The sequence below is a fragment of the Polyodon spathula genome, chromosome 11 (genome assembly GCF_017654505.1).
Source record: "Polyodon spathula isolate WHYD16114869_AA chromosome 11, ASM1765450v1, whole genome shotgun sequence".
Classification (NCBI taxonomy): domain Eukaryota; kingdom Metazoa; phylum Chordata; class Actinopteri; order Acipenseriformes; family Polyodontidae; genus Polyodon; species Polyodon spathula.
In genome coordinates, this window is record NC_054544.1 from 3053067 (window position 1) to 3073797 (window position 20731).

Here is a 20731-nt window from a genome sequence, read left to right on the forward strand (position 1 = left end):
CCTTATACAATGTTATACTTAAATTGAAATCTCCATCTGTTTAAAATAACTAAAAAGCTCAGATTATGCAAGTTATTAGTTCAATTAAGGTTTCAATTATGTAACTGAGAGCTTGGTTGGAACAAAAACCAGCAGGGCAGTGGTCCCCCAGGACCAGGATTGAGAGTCACTGCTCTAGCATGTTCCCACTTATTACCTCCATAAACATTAAGTTTGCAATGCATGTTGTCCAAGTACCGTACATCCACAGAGCACAGGGGTGTTATCGTTTTATGTTTGTTTGTATAAGAAATATTTTCTGAGATTAAAAAATGTCATTTTTCAGCAATGTCTCAGGGAATATTCAATAAGGTCATGTTGCAATGCTTGTTACTGTTCGAAGATGCCTATTACTGTATCACTGGTGTGGCTGCAGGTCACCAGGACAAGCTGGGTGTTGCAGAGACAAAGCTTCTGCACACCCTGCACTGGATGCTGCTGGATGCTGCCCAGGAGTGTAACCACGAGGCTGGGGTGAGAGGGGGTCGGGGGTCCAGCTGGTCAGGGAGCAGCAGTGCCTTCATTCACCAGATGGAGAACCAGGGCTCCCCCGGCCAGCCCCCGCATGGCAGCACCCCCGAGGATGACGAGCACAGCAAGCAGAAGCTTTTCCACAAGTCCATGGCCACCGTGGAGCTCTTTGTGTTCCTCTTTGCTCCTCTCATCCACAGGATCAAGGTAACAGCTGTGCAGCACACACCCCAGAGACAGTCTGCATGCATTCTGCATTACCAAATGATTTTACTGAGTGCCTGATATGAAATAACAAACTTTTTGCAAAACTGCCAAATTAATAATAATAATTTATAAACGGGTACAGAGACACAGATAATTAAAAAAACAAAACATCTCAACAACAACAATAAGGCAATGCTTTACTACAGTGGCACATACATTTGACAAAGATTCTTTTTTTCGTTAATATGTGTTTCTTTCCTCTGATTTTCGCCTCCTTCACTCGGGTACAGTATATTAAAAGTTTGTGTTTGTTGTACTCACTTGCTGTAGGAGTCAGATCTGACATTCCGATTGTCCAGTGGCCTTGTCATCTGGCAGCCAATGTGGGAGCAGAAACAGCCCGATGTCCCTGCCTTCACTGCTCTCATCAAGCCAGTCAGAAACATTGTTACAGGTGAGTGAGCAGGCTCCTTTTTAAAGGCATGAAAAAGCTTGAAGCTAACTTAATGAACATGGGGGGGTGGGGGGGCGGATATATTATGGATTTAATTAATATTGTAATTGATACAAAGAGGAAAAAAGACCATACTGCAAATCTGCCTGGCCCCTTTCTATTGTGGTTTGAGCTCCAGATTGGGTAGTTTGTTTTCTTGTCTTCACCCCCCAAGTCTGCATACATTAAGCAGCTGCACATCGGAACAAGCACACCTTCAATATCTACAGAGCTGTTTTTTGACATTGTGAGATCTACCTGGGTGATCTACTCTTTCTGGGTGATTTGTTTGTGAATACAATCTTTTTTTTAGCATGCTTGAATTGGTATTACATCTAGTATCTGTCATTTCAGCAAAGAGAAACTCCCCAACCAACAACCAGAGGAGTGCGTGTGAATCCCCCAACCCAGGCTCCACGGCAAGTGTTCAACTCAACCCTCTCTCCTTTCCCTGATTTTACCAGCTGTCAGCAAGAGTTAGCCTTAGTGGAGCACCAGCACAGATATATGTATATATCTATATATGTATATATGCGTCCATGGGGAATGGCTTATTAAATGTTTTATTAAAGGGTTAGTTATAGTATAGTTATAGTTTTAAATTGTTTTAAAGGCGCAACATGGGAATTTTAAGGAAAGGGTTGTTGGCCATTGCAGTAAGACTGACAGTTCAAGGAGAGTAGATCAAGTTTCCTAGCAACTCCTGCTTTGTTTGATTTTTCTATTCTGTGTTTCTGAAGGGTTTCCAGGTGGTTTGTGAGACTGCCCAATCAGATTCACTGTCATCAGGGGCAAGTGTGCAGAGCTGTCGCCGTGGCAACTCTCTTGAAGGAGGCGGGCCTTCCCAGGCCTCCAAGGACAAGGGACTCTCCCAGAACAAGTATGGGACTATTACTGTGTTTGTCTGGTCATTTCCAGAGGAGTCATTCACTGGCTTCACGTTTCCTGAAGGCCAGGTGGAATGTGTCTCAAATCACACATTAAATTAGTTTCGTTGGTCTCCGCTTAACCACATCATGAAACCAGTACAATTACACTTTTTAATGTGTCAATGTAAAAGCAGTATAGAATGGCAAACCATCACTGGATACATATTACACTACCATAGTTAAGTTCATACTGCAATAAGCCTGTGCTAGGGGGGTCTTACTTCCATCCCTGTTCATGCTTCTTATCAATAAATACAAGTTGTACCTGCAAACAAACAGCTCCATCACAAAACCTCCAAAGTATACTATTCACCCATTTGTTATTCATGCCTTGGGTTTTTAATAGACTGCTCAAATTCAAACCCTTTGTAAATGCTGGATTCCTCTGAAGTTATTGTGTGTAAATAATAATGTTGTTAGTCATATATAGGTTTTGCAGTCACTTTTCTGGCCCAATGCAGCACAGATCTATCTAGCTTACACAAGTGTGCCACACACCACTGGGCAGTGTGGCAGATAGTTAGGATCTGGACTGATTGAAGCTTTCTCTACTGGAGCCCTGGCATCAGCTGATACAGACAGAGTGGAGCACTGTTTTCCAAAAGACAGCTACTAATAAATATATATACACCCATAAATTCAAAACACTCAGAATACTAAGATAAACTAGAACACTCGAATTCAAGTTGACCAACATTTCGGCTTGAGCATTCTTCTTCAGTACACAACATAGCTAAAACTTTTGTCTAGTTAAATAATTTTACCTTACAATCAAAATATGCAGTTTGTTCAGAAGAGAATGGTCTAAATGGTCTGCACATAGTTACCTGAGCATTGAGTGTGCATAGTCAATAAGTAAGCTGTATTGACTGGAGATGTGCACAAGGGGAGTTACGCAGGATAATATTGTGTTGTATTGTGCTACACCAACACAGCAGCTGGACTGAAAGAGATTATTGTGCAATTTGTTACATTTTGAAAGAACCCTGATTGATGCTGTTTTTTGAACTGTGCTGTGCTGTGCTCTGTGTCTGAATCCCAGTGTTGCCAGTTCCTCGTGGGCTCATGGGCTGCTTGAAGTCATTTATTACCCTGACTGCCTCTGTGGCACAGCGAGTGTCTGTAAGATTGCAGACCTGACTGCCAATTATCAATCCAACGGACAGGAGTCTTAACTGATTTTGTATTCAGGGACTAGTATGAAACATACACAAGTGTCTATGCAAGATGTACCTGAATTCTAACAGATCGTTGACAGCGATTGCTTTCCCATCAGTGATTTACAATGTTAAATAAAGCTTGATGAAAACCCAGATAAAAAAGAATCTGAAATCTTCAATTCTTAAAACCACAAATAAGTCAAATGTAAAAGCGTCCTTCCATTGTGCTTTACAGAGCTTCGACCGCAGCCCCCCCTGCGCAGAGGTCTCGCTACGGCACCTATTTCGACGTGGCGGTGCTGCGCTGTCTCCTGCAGCCCCACTGGTCCGAAGAGGGGACCCACTGGGCGCTGCTGTACTGCCTGCAGAGGCTGCGTCAGATCCTGGAGGAGAAGCCTGAGAGACCCCCGGAGCCCCTCCTCACACAGCTGCCCAGACCACGCAGCAGCTCCATGGTGGCAGCCGCACCCTCCCTGGTGAACACACACAAGACACAGGTCAGGAAGGTTGGGGTGAGGCGGTCACCCCTGAATGTCCAGTGAGTGGCTGGAGTGTTATAGATACCAGCTCACGTGTTAATGTGGCTATCTGGCCAGTAGAGGTGTGAAAGTCGCTAAGTAAGAGTTTGTTAAAACACGTTGTGATAACATGCCTCTTTTGGTTTTGTGAAGGACATGACTTCAAAATGCAATGAGGAGGAGAAGTCCCTCAGCACAGAAACCTTCTCCAAGGTGTCCTTGACGAACCTGAGAAGGCAGGCTGTCCCGGACCTGTCCTCTGACCTGGGCATGAACATCTTCAAAAAGGTGAGACACAGGGACCGAGCCACAGACTGTCATAAAAACTCTATATAGTATATTTGCTGTTCTGGTAGTTATACTAGGTTTTACTTCATTTTAATCTTGTAAATCACTCGTGTATTAGAAAAGAGGCCAACACAAGGAATAAAGATGTTTATTTATTTATTTAAGCTTAGGCACTTGATGACAAGCGATTGCCAGATGACAGCCCAGTACAAAAAACAAGCAATATAAATGCCGACTCCTCTTCCCTTTTTATAATCGCCTTCAATTAAGTTGTCCAATCTTATTATTATAGTATCACTCATTAATGGGATTTATCAGCCCAGGCTCCAGTACAATGATTGCTATGGTTGCTGTTGTTTTTGTCACAATCAGTTTAAGAGCCGCAAGGAGGAACGTGAGCGAAAGGGCTCAATCCCGTTCCACCACACCGGGAAGAGGCGTCAGCGGCGCATGGGGGTCCCCTTCCTGCTGCACGAGGATCACCTGGACGTGTCTCCCACGCGCAGCACCTTTTCCTTCGGGAGCTTCTCCGGGATTGGTGACGAGCGGCGCGGGCTCGAGAAGGGGGGTTGGCAGACTGCCATCCTGGGTGAGGCAGGCAGCAACTCTGTTAGGCTTTGGGTTTGGGTTATCATAAGACTCCATGTACACTAGACAGTTAGGGACAGTTCAGGGTTTTCACTCACATCCCAATGCATTCTGGTAAGCGTAGTCTTGCTGTGAAAGGTACCTGAAGCATGTGGTGTACATGGAGGCATATGGTAATCCTAGGATTGTGTAGACCCAAGCATTTAAACACTATTGATACTACAGAACTTTATCATCCGTCCATAACTAAAAGATCCTCAATGTTTGAATGTTTAAGTAATAGACACACATCTGTCTGTTTCTGGCTGCAGGGAAGTTCACACGCAGAGGCAGCTCCGATACCACCGCAGATGTGGACAGCCTCAGCGCCAGACAGTCCCACTCGCACCACACACTGATGAGCGATGCCCACGACCAACCCAACAGCCACGGTGAAAACACCGTCAAGGAAGGTACGTGCGGGATCCATGACCTCACAGGGCTACCGTGGGTGCGTTAAGTATCAGCATCACCGATGAACTCTGCTCTGTAACGCTCTGAGCTGCTAGGATAGGAGCAAGACTGAGCATGCTGTTAAGTGGGCTCTTTCACTGAGCTGCTCTCAGTATTTCCAGAAATCCCTTTCTGTTCTGAGCCGTGGTCTCATACTTTGCAATACAGAATAAGTGCCACTAAAATGTGTAATATTTAACTTGAAGAGTCAGTTCCGGCATCTTCATAATGATTGAAAATGACAAAAAGCTATATTATGTGCTACAGTTGGATCTTATTATGAAATAAAAACACTCTCTGAATACATCACAAGTGACGCTTGCTGCATCTGACCCAGGGGCAGGTCCTCACAGTTAAGGAATTCTTGATTAAGTTTGTGGGTTAATGTGGCAGGCTGGCAAGTGGATAGAGGCCCAGAGACAGTCTATAGTTCAAAAAAATTATTCTTTTATTATAAATACACAAAAATAAAAGGGCACAAGGGCCAAAACAAAGCAATTTAAACACAAATAAAGCAAGACTAATAAAAATAACAATTTCCAGGCTGGGCAATGCCTTCACTGGATTTATCAAAATTCAAAAATCACACACCAAAACCACCAACCTGCTTCCTCAGCTCCCTCCTCTCAAATGAGAAGCAGAGGCCTCCTTTTATATCAGGTGGCTGGGCGCTGATTGATCATTAATTAACCTAATCAACTAATCAACCCCAGCCACCTGAACATAATAAACACAGGCAGGTAGGGGAAATTAACCCCATCCCTGCCAATTTAAAAAGGGCAGAGCTTTGCTCTGCCACAGTTGGTCTGATTAGTCACTAGCCAGTTTTGATTCATAGAAATGTGCCACAGCGTAACAATGCATCTGGTCTCACAGTCAGGTCCCAGATATCCACCATCACTGTGGCAACCTTCAACACCACGGTGGCCTCGTTCAACGTGGGCTACGCAGACATCTTTACAGAGCACATGAAGAAGCTGTGCAACCCGGTGCCCATCCCAGAGATGCCCATCGAGCCTCTGGCCTGCTCCAACCTGCCACGCAGCCTCACTGACTCCTGCATCAACTACAGCTGCCTGGAGGATGCAGAGAGCATCGAGGGGACCAACAACTTCATCCTTAAGAACGGCATGCTGGACCTCACGGTAAACCACTTTTGTCAACACTAGAACCGCCACGGTTACACAGGCAGTCATTATGACGGTTACATTTTAAACAACATCAGTATTAAATGAAAGACAAACTATCAGATACAACTCAAAAGTTTAATTCAAGCACATCATATCAGACAGTTGCACAGCCAAAACGTTGCATTTAAATGAACAATTGAACATAAAAGCGTTTATTTACTGACTTACCACATATAAAACACTACTTCAAAAAATGAAAAACTAACAAAAGAAACTAGTGTGTAAACAGGTTTAAAGAGGTATATGTACATACAAAACTGTGAAAAGGAAAGTAGTTTTTAATTTTAAACAAAAGTAATGTTTATGTTTACTCTCGTGTTTGTGGTGCAGCACAGAATCCAGGTTGAGCTGCAGCAGCCTGCTGCTTTACTGTGATAAAATAAAAAATAAAAACATTGTCATTTATTGCATTTATTTGCAGAAAATGACAACTGGTCAAAATAACAAAAAAGATGCAGTGTTGTCAGGCCTCGAATAATGCAAAGAAAATAAGTCCATATTCATTTTTAAACAACACAATACTAATGTTTTAACTTAGGAAGAGTTCAGAAATCAATATTTGGTGGAATAACCCTTATTTTCAATCACAGCTTTCATGCGTCTTGGCATGCTCTCCACCAGTCTTTTACATTGATGTTTGGTGACTTTATACCACTCCTGGCGCAAAAATTCAAGCAGCTCAGCTTTGTTTGATGGCTTGTGACCATCCATCTTCCTCTTGATCACATTCCAGAGGTTTTCAATGTGGTTCAGGTCTGGAGATTTGGCTGGCCATGACAGGGTCTTGATCTGGTGGTCCTCCATCCACATCTTGATTGACCTGGCTGTGTGGCATGGAGCATTGCCCTGCTGGAAAATCCAATCCTCAGAGTTGGGGAACATTGTCAGAGCAGAAGGAAGCAAGTTTCTTCCTGGACAACCTTGTACTTGGCTTGATTCATGCGCCCTTCACAAAGACAAATCTGCCCGATTCCAGCCTTGCTGAAGCACCCCCAGATCATCACCGATCCTCCACCACATTTCACAGTGGGTGCGAGACATTGTGGCTTGTAGGCCTCTCCAGGTCTCCGTCTAACCATTAGATTACCAGGTGTTGGGAAAAGCTGAAAATTGGACTCATCAGAGAAGATGACCTTACTCCAGTCCTCTACGGTCCAATCCTTATGGTCTTTTGCAAACCTCAGCCTGGCTCTTCTTTGCGTCTCATTGATGAAGGGCTTTTTTCTAGCTTTGCACGACTTCAGCCCTGCCCCTAGGAGCCTGTTTCAAACCGTCCTCGCCGTGCACTTCACCCCAGCTGCCGTTTGCCAATCTTTTTGTAGGTCACTTGATGTCATCCTACGGTTGCTGAGTGACATTCGAATGAGTTGGCGGTCATCCCGGTCAGTGGAGAGTCGTTTTCGCCCTCTGCCGGTCTGTAGCTTTGTTGTCCCCAATGTGTGCTGCTTGACCTTGTTCTTATGAACCGCTGTCTTTGAAATTTTAAGGATGGAAGCAACCCGACACTCACTGTATCCCTCTGCCAGTAAAGCCAGAATTGAACCCTTCTTTTCCTCACTCAAAACTTTCCTTTTCAACTCTTTGGGCATGGTCAATAGTTATTTTTTTATTCCAATTACTTTTGAGGTACTACTAGCACTGTTTTGCCATCCAGCTGGTCCTATTGCAAGAGGATAGTGATGACCACAGGAGTGGTTTTTATACTTTTCCTCGTTAAATAAGATTTGGTTCAGGTGATCCCCTAATCAGTACCTCATTCAGTAGAATGAGGTGTGCCTGTGTTGGAATTCAACAGACACTGGAATGGAATGGCTGCCATACATGTAGAGATGCTGATTTAAGAAAAATTTGCAGTGGTCTCTTAATTTTTTCCAGAGCTGTATATATATATATATATATATATATATATATATATATATATATATATATATATATATATAATGGATATTGTAGGTTATATTCAAAATAAAAACATGTATTGTAAAAGGTAGTCAAAATGACTGCTCTGGCGGTTCTAGGTGGGCTGGATTATAACTTCCTTATTTTCGTGATCCTGCCTTTCAAACGCGTCAGGGTATTTAATACATGTATTTAGGAAAATTCATGAACGGACAACCACATAACTTTCAGACACACAGAGTAATTTGAATTTGAAAACCTCAAATGTCAAAATGACTGCCACGGTAGTTCTAGTGTTAAACTGGTACTCCCCTCAGACCAATCATAGGCCTGGAGGGCCATTCCACTCCAGGTTTAACAAGTAAAATGATATCATTAACTGCATCAGGGTCTGGATAGAGGTTAAATTGGTTAAACCCCTATTGGCTTGGAATAAAAACCAGGAGTGGAAGGAACAACTTTGGTTTTCCCCGGGCTAGACTCTGAAAGCTAGTATATACTCCAATGCATCATTTTTCAGCGCACCCAGTAATATCATTAAATCATCAGTAAACAACTCAGAAGCTTAATACAGGGGCTTGTGGAAGTCTGAAGTTTTTTTTTAGAATTGTAATTTTTTTTTTTTATCATTTTCTGTTTCAGTAACCACATCCTGGTTACTTTTTAACATAGTAGTTTAATTTGTACCAAACCCTACTGGATACAAAGGGATTGTTGTCTACAAATTAAATGCTTCGTATTTCAAACAGTCATCCCCTAAAAGATATCTCTATGGAAACATACAGGGAGGGAATTCCACTGATCCTGAACTACTGCTTGGAGTTATTTCACACAGCCCCCATCCTCCCAGCTCCCAGCTCCAACACAGTTCATCTCCAGCACCAACCTCCCTGCCCTTCCCCACCCCTTCACTTATCATGGATGAGGTCGACCAGCTACACACCTTAATCCCTTGTAGACTGTAAAACTAGTGAAGGTGAGGTCTTGTGTTACATGTGTTGTGTCCCACAGCAGCCCGTACATTATCTTGAACCCATGTGTCCTCTACAGGTGATCCTGAGAGCTGTGTACGTGGTCCTGACCCACGACATCAGCTCACGAATCTGCGACGTGACTCTGAACATCATCGAGTGCCTCCTGCAGCTGGGAGTGGTACCCAGCATGGGGAAGAAGGTGTCCAAGGTGGAAGAGAAGGAGAATGAGGAGACCAGGCTCAAGGATGGGACCAATCAGAGGACAGGGGGAGCCAACGTGGGTGTGGCTGGAGGAATGGGGGCGGCGCCGGGAGGAGGAGGAGGGGGCGGGAACGGAGGAGGAGGAGGAGGAGGAGGAGGAGATGATGGCAAGAACAACAGGCAGCAAGGAAACAAGGTGTGTCCTGTCTGGCTGCTTATCCAGAAGGTAGAGATAAAGCCACACTGTAAAAGCAGCTAGTATTTTTACAAACATGAGAGATGCAATTTCATAAGTATTAAAACTACAAACCACGTGTAGGATTATAATTATTTTATTTAAAGATGGAGCCACTTAGATGACTGCATGATGATATTATCAGCGAGTAACTTTGCCCATTGTTATTTACCTTCAGCAGCCACTGTTTATATAAAAATTGGTTCCATGTATCTTTAGCATTGTGGACAAGGGGCTACTGATCTGAACGGTGGTGAATCGGTGGTGGTTTCTAGATCTGCTGCTATTTAAATCCATTAAATAGGCTCTAAGATTTTAAGAAGACTTTTTCAGAAAGTAAGCACCTCTACAATACAGCCACCCTTATATACCACACTGGGGCCATGGTTTATTCAGTGCTTTACGCTGAAGGCATGTTTTAACAGTGTTCTCTCTGGCATCAGGAAGATAGTGTGCCCCAGAGCAGCCACAGGTTGGCCCTCACAATGCTGATTAAAATCGTCAAGTCTCTCGGCTGTGCCTATGGATGTGGAGAGGGACACAGAGGCCTCTCTGGAGATCGCTTACGGATGCAGGTAATGGCAGCTGGTACACTAACAAGATGCCCACTGCAGAGGCTGGTTACTAACAGGATGCCACTGCAGAGGCTGGTTACTAACAAGATGCCACTGCAGAGGCTGGTTACTAACAAGATGCCACTGCAGAGGCTGGTTACTAACAAGATGCCACTGCAGAGGCTGGTTACTAACAAGATGCCACTGCAGAGGCTGGTTACTAACAAGATGCCACTGCAGAGGCTGGTTACTAACAAGATGCCACTGCAGAGGCTGGTTACTAACAAGATGCCACTGCAGAGGCTGGTTACTAACAAGATGCCACTGCAGAGGCTGGTTACTAACAAGGATGCCACTGCAGAGGCTGGTTACTAACAAGATGCCCACTGCAGAGGCTGGTTACTAACAAGATGCCACTGCAGAGGCTGGTTACTAACAAGATGCCACTGCAGAGGCTGGTTACTAACAAGATGCCACTGCAGAGGCTGGTTACTAACAAGATGCCACTGCAGAGGCTGGTTACTAACAAGATGCCACTGCAGAGGCTGGTTACTAACAAGATGCCACTGCAGAGGCTGGTTACTAACAAGATGCCACTGCAGAGGCTGGTTACTAACAAGATGCCACTGCAGAGGCTGGTTACTAACAAGATGCCACTGCAGAGGCTGGTTACTAACAAGATGCCACTGCAGAGGCTGGTTACTAACAAGATGCCACTGCAGAGGCTGGTTACTAACAAGATGCCACTGCAGAGGCTGGTTACTAACAAGATGCCACTGCAGAGGCTGGTTACTAACAAGATGCCACTGCAGAGGCTGGTTACTAACAAGATGCCACTGCAGAGGCTGGTTACTAACAAGATGCCACTGCAGAGGCTGGTTACTAACAAGATGCCACTGCAGAGGCTGGTTACTAACAAGATGCCACTGCAGAGGCTGGTTACTAACAGGATGCCACTGCAGAGGCCGGTTACTAACAAGATGCCACTGCAGAGGCTGGTTACTAACAAGATGCCACTGCAGAGGCTGGTTACTAACAAGATGCCACTGCACAGGCTGGTTACTAACAAGATGCCACTGCAGAGGCTGGTTACTAACACGATGCCACTGCAGAGGCTGATTAGCAACACTAGCTTTTAGAATTGTCAGAATCTGTTACATTATGTAAAAGCTGTCTCTTTATTTTTGAAGTTAGATTTTTTTATTAATTTCAAAGCATTACAGTAAATATCCATAAATGCTAAATATATTTAAAGAATAAACAGAAACATATAATATTCAGATATTACATCCTTTTCAACCCTTTACATGAACACATTATAATTCATAACAATATGGCGTTAATATAAATATAGAATAAATATGAAGATAGTAACATGGGTTATTCATACATGTCAGTATTAGTGAGATAAGTTGATGCCTTATACTAGATGTTTTTAAAATTCTCAAGTTGGTTATTTAAAGAATAGGGGATTCTTTCTAAGTTTATATTATCTAATAATAACTTCTTCCTTGGTTGTAGAGCCGGTGGCTTGGAATCTTTCCAGGATAGTAATACAGTTTTCTTTGCAACTAAAAGAGAGAAACTGATTCATTTTTTAAGTGGTTTTGTTTGTGAAAGTAGCAAGGTGTCTAGCTGAAAATTGAATATCAGAATCTATTATTTTACAAATATGGGATAAAATGTTTTCCCACTAATATTTTAATTTGTAGTAATTCCATATCACATGTATTAGGGATCCTCTATCAGTGTCACATGCCCAGCCTTTGTTTGAATCACTGAATCCACAGGTATACAAGCGGTATAATAGACTAGCTGTAATAATTGAAACTGAATTGACCTTCTCTGTGAATTAGGAGACCATGTGATGTTGCTCTAATTTCTCATCCCAGAGTGTTTCTTTAATATTATTTCCTTAGATTATTATTCATTGTGATAATAATTTAGTATTATGGGAGTCTCTAAGGCATAAAGTTTAGTTATTAATGTATTTTGATTTAAGAGGGTTAAATTAAAATATTTCAATATTAGTGGGTGTAGGGTTAATATTATCAGAACTGAGTACATGTGTTACAGCCTTTTTAACCAGTAAATATGTGATGGTTTCAGTGGCATCAATATTGTATTTATGCATAAGCTGTCTCTTATTGCGAATGAGACCTCCTCTAGTCTGAGTGAGAGAGCTGTGAATCAAAGTTGAGCTGCTCAGACTACGTAAATGACCTGTCTAATGCAACCCTACACAACTGCCCAGCTCCTGCCCTGTTACACCTGTCAAATTGCACTGCTGTGCTTTGGTATTGTCAGTACTGGTTGGAAATTCTGTTCTGCATCCTCAAACCTGGCAGGCAATGTATCATTCTCACGTGTTTGTGGGTGATTTCTTTTTAATAAAACTGTCGGGTCCGTCTTTGCTGTAGTTGTGTAGTTTTCTTCGGTTTATGTTGCAGGCTCAGAACTGCCTGACCCTCCTGTACAAGCTGGACAAGCTCCAGTTCCGTCAGACAATGAGAGACTATGTGAACAAGGACTCGCTCAACAACGTGGTGGACTTCTTACACGCCTTTCTGGGCTTCTGCATGGAACCTATCACCGACAGTAAGGGCAAAACACACTGCGCTTTGAGAACATGCAAAATAACCTTTCAAATGTTTGCATGTTGATTCAAGCCAGTACTAAGGACAGCTGTGAATAACTGTTAAAATATGTGCGATAGATGTTGATGTAAAAAAAAAGTATTTGTGTATGTGTGTGTTTGTATGTTTGTGTGTGTGTGTGTGTGTGTGTGTGTGTCTATATATATTATATATATATATATATATATATATATATATATATATATATATATATTTTAACACAGTTTGACTGCTAATTCACTGTGCAGTGAGTATTAAGATCCTGTAGTACCTGACCCAACATCGGGATCAGTTTTCAGGGAAGCACAATGGCAACATTTCTGGAAGAAACAAATGAGTTGCAGGAAGGTTAAATTATATTTCTGAAATGAGTCTTGCAGGAAGGAGCAGTTCAGTTATAGTTCTGATTGGAGTCTTGCAGGAAGTTGCAGCTTAATTATAGTTCTGATTGAAAGTTTGCTAGCTTTTGTAACAATTGTTTTAATCTCAAGTGGGGTTCTACTACCTGCTGAACAAGAATTCATTTTGCCAGCATTGTGTGTGGCAGGAAACATTGGCTCATAGTTAAAAAGGTGGAGTTATGAAAATGTTCCTGAAGTCATGGTTTTACATATTCAATTGGCAAGAAGCCACAGAGATAAGCAACGGGCATAATCAAGGCTGGAACCCAAGCGTCCTTTCAAGTGCTCTCTCACTGAACTATCCCTCCTCCACAGGACTCTTTGAATTGGAAGGAATGCCTGCGTAATTCTCTCCTAAGTCTGACTCACTCACTCACTACTTTGTATTCTGGATACTGGAGCCCTGAAACTACATGCTCTCAATACATTGTTAACATGTTTCATTTTTCATGTCCACATTTACATGCAAGTCATCGTATTCAGAACACTGCAGAGGTTCCAGTTCAGTCTGGAGTGTTCTGAATGCTTGACAATGAATCCCGTTCCCCATTCCACATGCTGTTCTGAATGCTTGACATAGAATCCCTTTCCCCATTCCACATGCTGTTCTGAATGCTGTTATCCACAAAACTGGCAAGTGTATTCCGAATATTGGGTTTCCTTTAGTTGGCATTATGAAACAGTTGCAGTAAATAGCATTATGTTAATACTTTCGGTATTAGGGTCTTATTGTATTACTTGTAATCGTCTTCCAATACAATTTCATATCACAAGAAGGCAGGTGTGATTAATTGATTAATCGTAGATCAGATGACGAATCAATCAATAGAAAATGTCAAGATTAAAACTCACACAATCATTTATTAAAGATGCAGTGCCCTATAGTATATTAAAAATGTACAAATGTTGAAAATGCCATCTGTTTCCTATAAGATGGCATGATGGAAAGTGGCTGTTGGACAGTGGATCTTTGAACACTGCAATAATGTTTCGTGCTACCTCATGTGGCCCTGTGGATCTTATGATGTGAATACCCAGTATTACGAATACAATCAGGAGCCTTCTTGCATGTACACGTGATGACTGAAACATCTCCCTTTGTACTGTATATTTGTGAACTGTGGGCTCCAATGTCTGTTGCACCAGTACCAGCCTCCCTAACTGTGCCAGCCCGGAATGAACTCTGCACGCATCTCTTTTCTTGCAGAATACGGAAGTGCAGGTGAGAGGTCCAGGAGAGAGAAAAAAAGAAACCTCGGTACATGCATAATCTACATTTCTGCAAAGCAAAATCATTTACATTAGGCAAGAAAAAAAAAAAAAACCTGATTTCTGCTTCCCGATTGACATGCTGATTTGGAATACAGTATTGAAAGCGTGTGTGTCAAAACTGCAGCTCCATTAAAGAACCTGACATCAGCTAATGAAGCGTGTCCTGCAAAAACAACAAACAGGTCCTGTATCTTACCAGGGCCTAAGAACTTATCAAAATAAAACCCGTGAAAAAAACAGCTTGATCTATCAAAAAAACATGCTTTTTATCTGCACAATGATAAAAAATGTTTTGTTGTAAGTTGATGTTTGTATTTTATATATATATATATATATATATATATATATATATATATATATATATATATATATATATACATACATATATATATAATATATATATATATATATATATATATATATATATATATATATTTATATATTTATTTATTTATTTTGTATTACTCCACATTTTCAGACAAGGCGGGTTTCGGGAACAATTTCACTACAGGGGACAGCAAATCGGTTGCTCAGAACATGGAGACGGTGGTCGTGGGCTGCATGTTCAAGTCTCTGATCACACGTTGTGCATCCACCACACATGAGCTTCACAGCCCGGAGAACCTGGTGAGAACAGCGTGGCGAACGTGCACACAGCGTGGACTCGAGGGTGGGAACCGGGGCCTTCACCAGGACTTTCAAATACAAACAAGGAATTGTACATAAGTGCAGTTATAGAGGATCACTTCAATTGCTTTAGGGAAGTAATACAAGTGATTTACAGTTGAATTACACTCACTGAGGAAGGCATTAGGCAAAACATTCAGGGTTCCTGTTGATTATTTATGCCATTTAATTTTTTATTATATTAAAATCGAATAGTTTTATCTAAGAAGTTGGTATGCTGTGTAAAAGATGTACTTCAACGACAAGTGATTTGAGAAACAATGGGGTCTTTGAATCAAGGGGCTAGGCAGGTGAGTTCTGTTCTCACAGCTTCCACACACTCTCTGAGTACAGGTGTTTTGTCAAAGTCATCCCCAGAATCATGCTTCCACTAACTGCAAACCGCAACAGAACATTGAGGGACATTTGAGGGTTTTTTTTCAAGCTTGAGTAGTTTAGCAAGAGAAACTGTGAACTTTTTTTATATATATCCCCAGTATCTTTGTTTTAAAGAACCTTACTCAGAATTACACAGCATTCATTGGTCAGTTGTGCACAGCATATTTCTCAGTTAGCAACGAGACTTGCTAGAATGGATGGGAAACACAGTTAAGGGGTTTTACAGTCTCAGTCAGGGTGTCCGGCAGTGTTATCACTTGGTTTGTGTTTGCTCTTGTTTTGATCGCCCCTCTCTTCCGCAGGGTCTGTACTGTGATATCCGGCAGCTGGTGCAGTTCATCAAGGAGTCCCACGGGAATGTCTTCCGCAGAGTGGCTCTCAGTGCCCTCCTGGACAGTGCAGAGAAAGTCACTTCTGGGAAAAAGACAGAGGAGAAGGACGAGACGAAACTTCCAGGGAACCGAAGGTAGAGGAAATATTACAGCAGAAAACACGGCACAACAGGAAACGTCGCTTTGAATATCGAGGGGTCTAACATTGGTCTTGAGAGACCTGTTGCCTTCATATACATTGGAAACATATCTAGTGGTTGCTATAGTATAGAAGTCATACTATAGTTAGATGTTTGATAATTATTATAGCTATCCCAGCTCTCTGTAGGGCAGGCTATGTCCATAAATATGTGTTTGAAGACTTCCATGTGTTTATAGGTCTGATGCGGGGAACACAAACGACAAGGGACAGCCCTCGTCTGCCGCGGATGAGTGTCGTAGTTACATCTCCAGTCGTCTCCCACAGACCCCAGAGCAGTGAGTAATTGAAAAACAACTTTTATTCGAACCCTGAATCATTCTTCTTCCGATCATTTAGTTTTTAAAACTTTATTTTCTCTCTGAATTGCGTGAAGCTGGTTCATCCAGCCACAACTTTATAGATTCACTTTTTGTGGGCATAGATCGCAATTTAATTGCAAACGGAAACATCAGAGGCCCATTCTGAATGGTGTGCATTTGATATTCTCTAGAACAGGATAAATACATGTCGTTGGAAAGGTTCAGAGTTTGTTTAATGAGATGCTGTGTTACAGTACAGTATGTTTTCAAGGGTGGTATAGTAGTTTGGGGTCAGTGCTAGCCTTTGACGAATGCTAGTGCAGATGACAAGTCCTGATTAATCTTCTGAATGAATGACTCTGATGTCTCCGCTCTCCCTGCTCTTCAGTGATGAGCAGATCCCGGGGGCTCTCCTCGGGCGAAAGGACTTCTGGCGCAAAATGTTCAAGTCCCAGAGTGCAGCGAGTGACACAAGCAGCCAGTCAGAGCAGGACACTTCAGAGTGCACAACCGCCCACTCGGGAACCACCACCGAACGACGGTCCCGCTCCCGCTCCCGATCCCGACGCATCTCCCTCCGCAAGAAACTCAAACTGCCCATAGGTACAGGGGCAAGGGGGCCAGAGAGACAGGGGAGGGGGTCATAGAGAGAGAAGGGAATTCAGGGCAACGGGAAACTCAAACTACCTATAGGTGCAGGGCAGGGGGCCAGAGAGAAAGGGACGGGGGGGTGTCAGAGAGGAAATTCAGGGCAACGGGAGGGAAAAGAGATAGAGGGACAGGGGAAGGGATTGAGGGCAACAGGGGGAAAGGGGAGTTTGGACAGATGGAAGGAGGGTGGAGGTTGATGGGAGGAAAGGGGTCAGAAAGACAGGTGCAGGGAATTCAGGGCAACAGGAGGGAAAATAGCTCAGAGAGAGGGGGGGTAGATTAATCACTTGAGGACACAAACAAAACCACTGGCTTCAAATAGAAATAGCGGTAGTTATCGTCTGAGAAAAGCTAATGATCCTTAAAAGGCACAAATTTCATAATCACCTGATTGTGTTTGTTTCCCTCCTGTTTGGGACACACTCTCCCCCTGGCCGGCGTGTGTGTGTGCTGAGCAGGAAACTGGCTGAAACGCTCCTCCCTCTCGGGTCTGACAGATGGGGTAGAGGACCTGCTGGACATCAGCTCTGTGGACAGGCTCTCCTTCATACGCCAGAGTTCCAAGGTATACCGACAGAGTGCAGCCTGCACTATCCAATGATATGCATTAACAAGCTGTACTGCAAAGCACAGTGGCCCAGTAAGTCAAAGAAACAAAGTGCATTTTTTTATCATGTTTACCCGAGCACAGGCTCAGAATGACACTTCAGTATGATCGTGTTTACGCCGTTGTGATCCTTAAAGGGTTAAATAGGCAAACGAAATATCTTCCTATGTAATGACTGATTCTGTGACCAGGGTTGATTGGACTCTGTCTGGTTGATGCTGCGTGTTTGAATACCCCAGGTGAAGTTCACCAGCGCAGTGAAGCTGTCTGAAGGAGGCGCTATGGAGTACGGCCGGGACGAAGAGGAGAATTTCTTCAAGCGGCTTGGTAAATGGCGCTCCGGCCGAAGGAACCCATCCAAGCTTCACCACACAGAAGAAAAAGATGGTAGAGCCCCTGGGGCTTCCTTTCCTTTGCTCTCTGTGTCTGTCCTCTTCCAGTCACTCCGTCGAAAGCCATCCTCCATATACCTGTGTGGTGTTGTCTCCTGTGTTTGTGTGGGGCAAACCCCTTTATTGAAGAATCAATCAGGCACAAGGACAATCACAATATAAAAGCCCAATAGACTCTCTTTGTCTTAACGCTATGAGCAGCTATCCCTGCCTCCTCAGGATAGCTTACTAAAAGTTAAGGGAGGGCCTGTTCCAGCTCTACGGTCACAGTATTCCACACACGGTCATTGAGAGATCACCCTGGGGTCTATAATAAAGGCCTAAGCAATGATTTCAGTACTGCTACCCCTTTTACTCTGAATTAATCCCACCAGGTTTTTCCCACAAGGGTGACTTAAATGTCGCTCCTTATTAACTGAATACATACAATTGAAAAATGGTCTGCAAGTTTTAGGGCAGTAGCAATGTACGTCTCTCAGTCCTCTGACTGTAGCCTCCAGGGGGCGTAGTAGTTATAATACAGGGGGATATTTCAATGCCTGATTTTAAAGGTGGAAAAGCACAGTAAAATTGAGTTCGTAAATAAGATGACTTCCTTGCATTAAATAACAGTGTTTGGAAAATGCAAACTTGCAGACAAGTCACAGTAGCAATCACTATCTTTTCTTCTGTGTCCTGCATGCTGCTTCCTCCACTGCATTGCTATCTGTTTGTCCTGTGTGTAGTATTGCTGACAGAAAGAATACTTATATACTGGGATTCCTTGAGGACTCTCATGATTCTGCAGTATGGTACTGTATCTGTGTGTATTTGTTAGCCCTGATGTAGCTCAGTAGTATGGTTGAGTAGACATAGTAATTAGAGACACTTAATGTAAAATGTTACATAATTTAGTTTTACTCAAATTAAGTATAGCTTTATAAACTCTATGTTTACTTGGATTATATGAAGTGGCACATCTTTTAGACTGGAATGGAATTAACAGAGTGATAATTATTGGAATCATGCATTGATCCAAATAAACATTCCAAATAATAATCCAAATAAATTTTCCGCACATGACCCAGTCCCTCCATCACCAAAGCAGTTTATTGAATGGGTCCAGCACAACTCCCTCACTGGTCCCCTCTTCTCAGACATCATATTGCGCCGTCCTGCCTGCCCGTCTCTCTCAGGGTGCCGTGGCTTCGAGGAGCGCCTAGCCGGCAGCCAGGAGGGGATGAAGAACAAGAACATGGTGAATCTGGGAGCCATCCGGCAGGGCATGAAGCGCTTCCAGTTCCTGCTGAACTGCTGCGAGCCTGGAACCATCCCTGACGCATCCATCCTGGCGGCCGCCCTCGACCTGGTGAGTAGGGAAAACTGGGACTGTCCCAGTTCTTAACCCTCATTTTTTGTCCCGATCAAAAACAGTAACATTGTTAAATCGTCCCGGTTTTTGCTATTATATTTCCTTTTTTATTTTAAGTTCAGAATGGTGTCAGTGTGCTCAGGAAGTTAACAGCATAATAATGTATTAGGTTGTGTTACTTAGCGCTAGTCAAAATAAAATAAACAACCTTATGGATTATTTGTTTGATACCTGTAATTCTGATTATGTGCACATCACATTTGTAGGAGCAGAATGCAGGTATAGTGGCTGTCATAACTCTGGCTTTCAACCCTTCATTCTTTTCTTGTCCCCATAGTGTTGCTCTCTGTGTCTGTGTGTGTGCTTGGTGATCCATTTCTCTATACATCACTCTCATCTTTCCATAACTCTTTGCAAAGTGCAGATCGCTCTGACAGGAAGGTAAGACATCAGTGAAAACTCATTGATTTTAATTAACAGCCTTGTTCAACTCATTGTGACACCTTGACTACAGATTTCAACACTGCAATCAGCAGTCCCTTACAGCGACAGTACTTTGGCACAGTCCTCCTTTTACTTGTCTAAGCACACTTCATTCCTGATCTGAACATGCCCTGGGACTGGAGTGTCATTCAGTGATGGCTAGTTCTGGTGAATTGTATGTGGACCCCAAACTAATTTCACCTGGGTCCTAAATCAAATTTTAACCCAGGTGCAAAATGCATGAGTAGTTTAATTTTTGCCATTCGTCGGGTGTGGCGAGTTTCTGCTGGCATTATTGGCTTGTGTTATATGATATTGTAGCTATCTGTGCTGCGTGTGCGTGCGTGCATGCGTGCGTGCATGTGTGTGTGTGCTGTCATGTCTTTCCCACTGTTTGTGTGTCCGCATGCATGAATCTGTGAGTAAAGAGCGTTTTGCCACATACATTGTGCAGCTGTATGAGAGTGGAGTCTGTGTTGTCTGCACTGTGATTTGTCTCCGGTTCCGCCGGTCAGCTGCTTGTGCAGCGCCTGAGGGTCTGAGCGATTGGTCACTGTGTATGTAAATGTGCCCTTGTGTGTGTGAGCCAATAGGGCTTGAGGGAGATCTCTATTTAGGAGCTGCCTGCGAGCAGCTCTGGGCTGTGCTGTGGTGTCCTGACACTGAATGAATAAACATCTGAATGAGATCTTGCTGCGGTCGTCTGCCTCCCATTTGTTTACCTTGAAATGCTACAATATTATATGACATTATATTACATTATATTAATCCCTCTAGTCAAAGTAGAAGTTTATAGAATTAG

General features: G+C 43.0%; 1 protein-coding gene across 15 annotated transcripts in view; it reads left to right on the plus strand.

Moving 5' to 3' along the window:
- LOC121323429 (protein unc-80 homolog) overlaps positions 1-20731 on the plus strand; it is a 66323-nt gene that overhangs the window by 2617 nt on the left and 42975 nt on the right. For 5 of the 15 annotated variants that reach the window (XM_041264512.1, XM_041264520.1, XM_041264514.1 and 2 more), the window contains exons 4-23: positions 416-717; positions 1048-1171; positions 1565-1629; positions 1951-2090; positions 3535-3796; positions 3971-4105; positions 4478-4694; positions 5005-5145; positions 6062-6330; positions 9325-9645; positions 10128-10259; positions 12689-12836; positions 14483-14533; positions 15026-15174; positions 15915-16078; positions 16323-16421; positions 16834-17048; positions 17555-17661; positions 17943-18090; positions 19232-19443. In XM_041264512.1, the coding sequence (XP_041120446.1) occupies positions 416-717; positions 1048-1171; positions 1565-1629; positions 1951-2090; positions 3535-3796; positions 3971-4105; positions 4478-4694; positions 5005-5145; positions 6062-6330; positions 9325-9645; positions 10128-10259; positions 12689-12836; positions 14483-14533; positions 15026-15174; positions 15915-16078; positions 16323-16421; positions 16834-17048; positions 17555-17661; positions 17943-18090; positions 19232-19443 (3401 nt within the window). The remainder of the gene's footprint in view (positions 1-415; positions 718-1047; positions 1172-1564; positions 1630-1950; positions 2091-3534; positions 3797-3970; positions 4106-4477; positions 4695-5004; positions 5146-6061; positions 6331-9324; positions 9646-10127; positions 10260-12688; positions 12837-14482; positions 14534-15025; positions 15175-15914; positions 16079-16322; positions 16422-16833; positions 17049-17554; positions 17662-17942; positions 18091-19231; positions 19444-20731) is intronic. The other 10 variants (XM_041264523.1, XM_041264524.1, XM_041264527.1 and 7 more) reach the window with 6 other exon arrangements.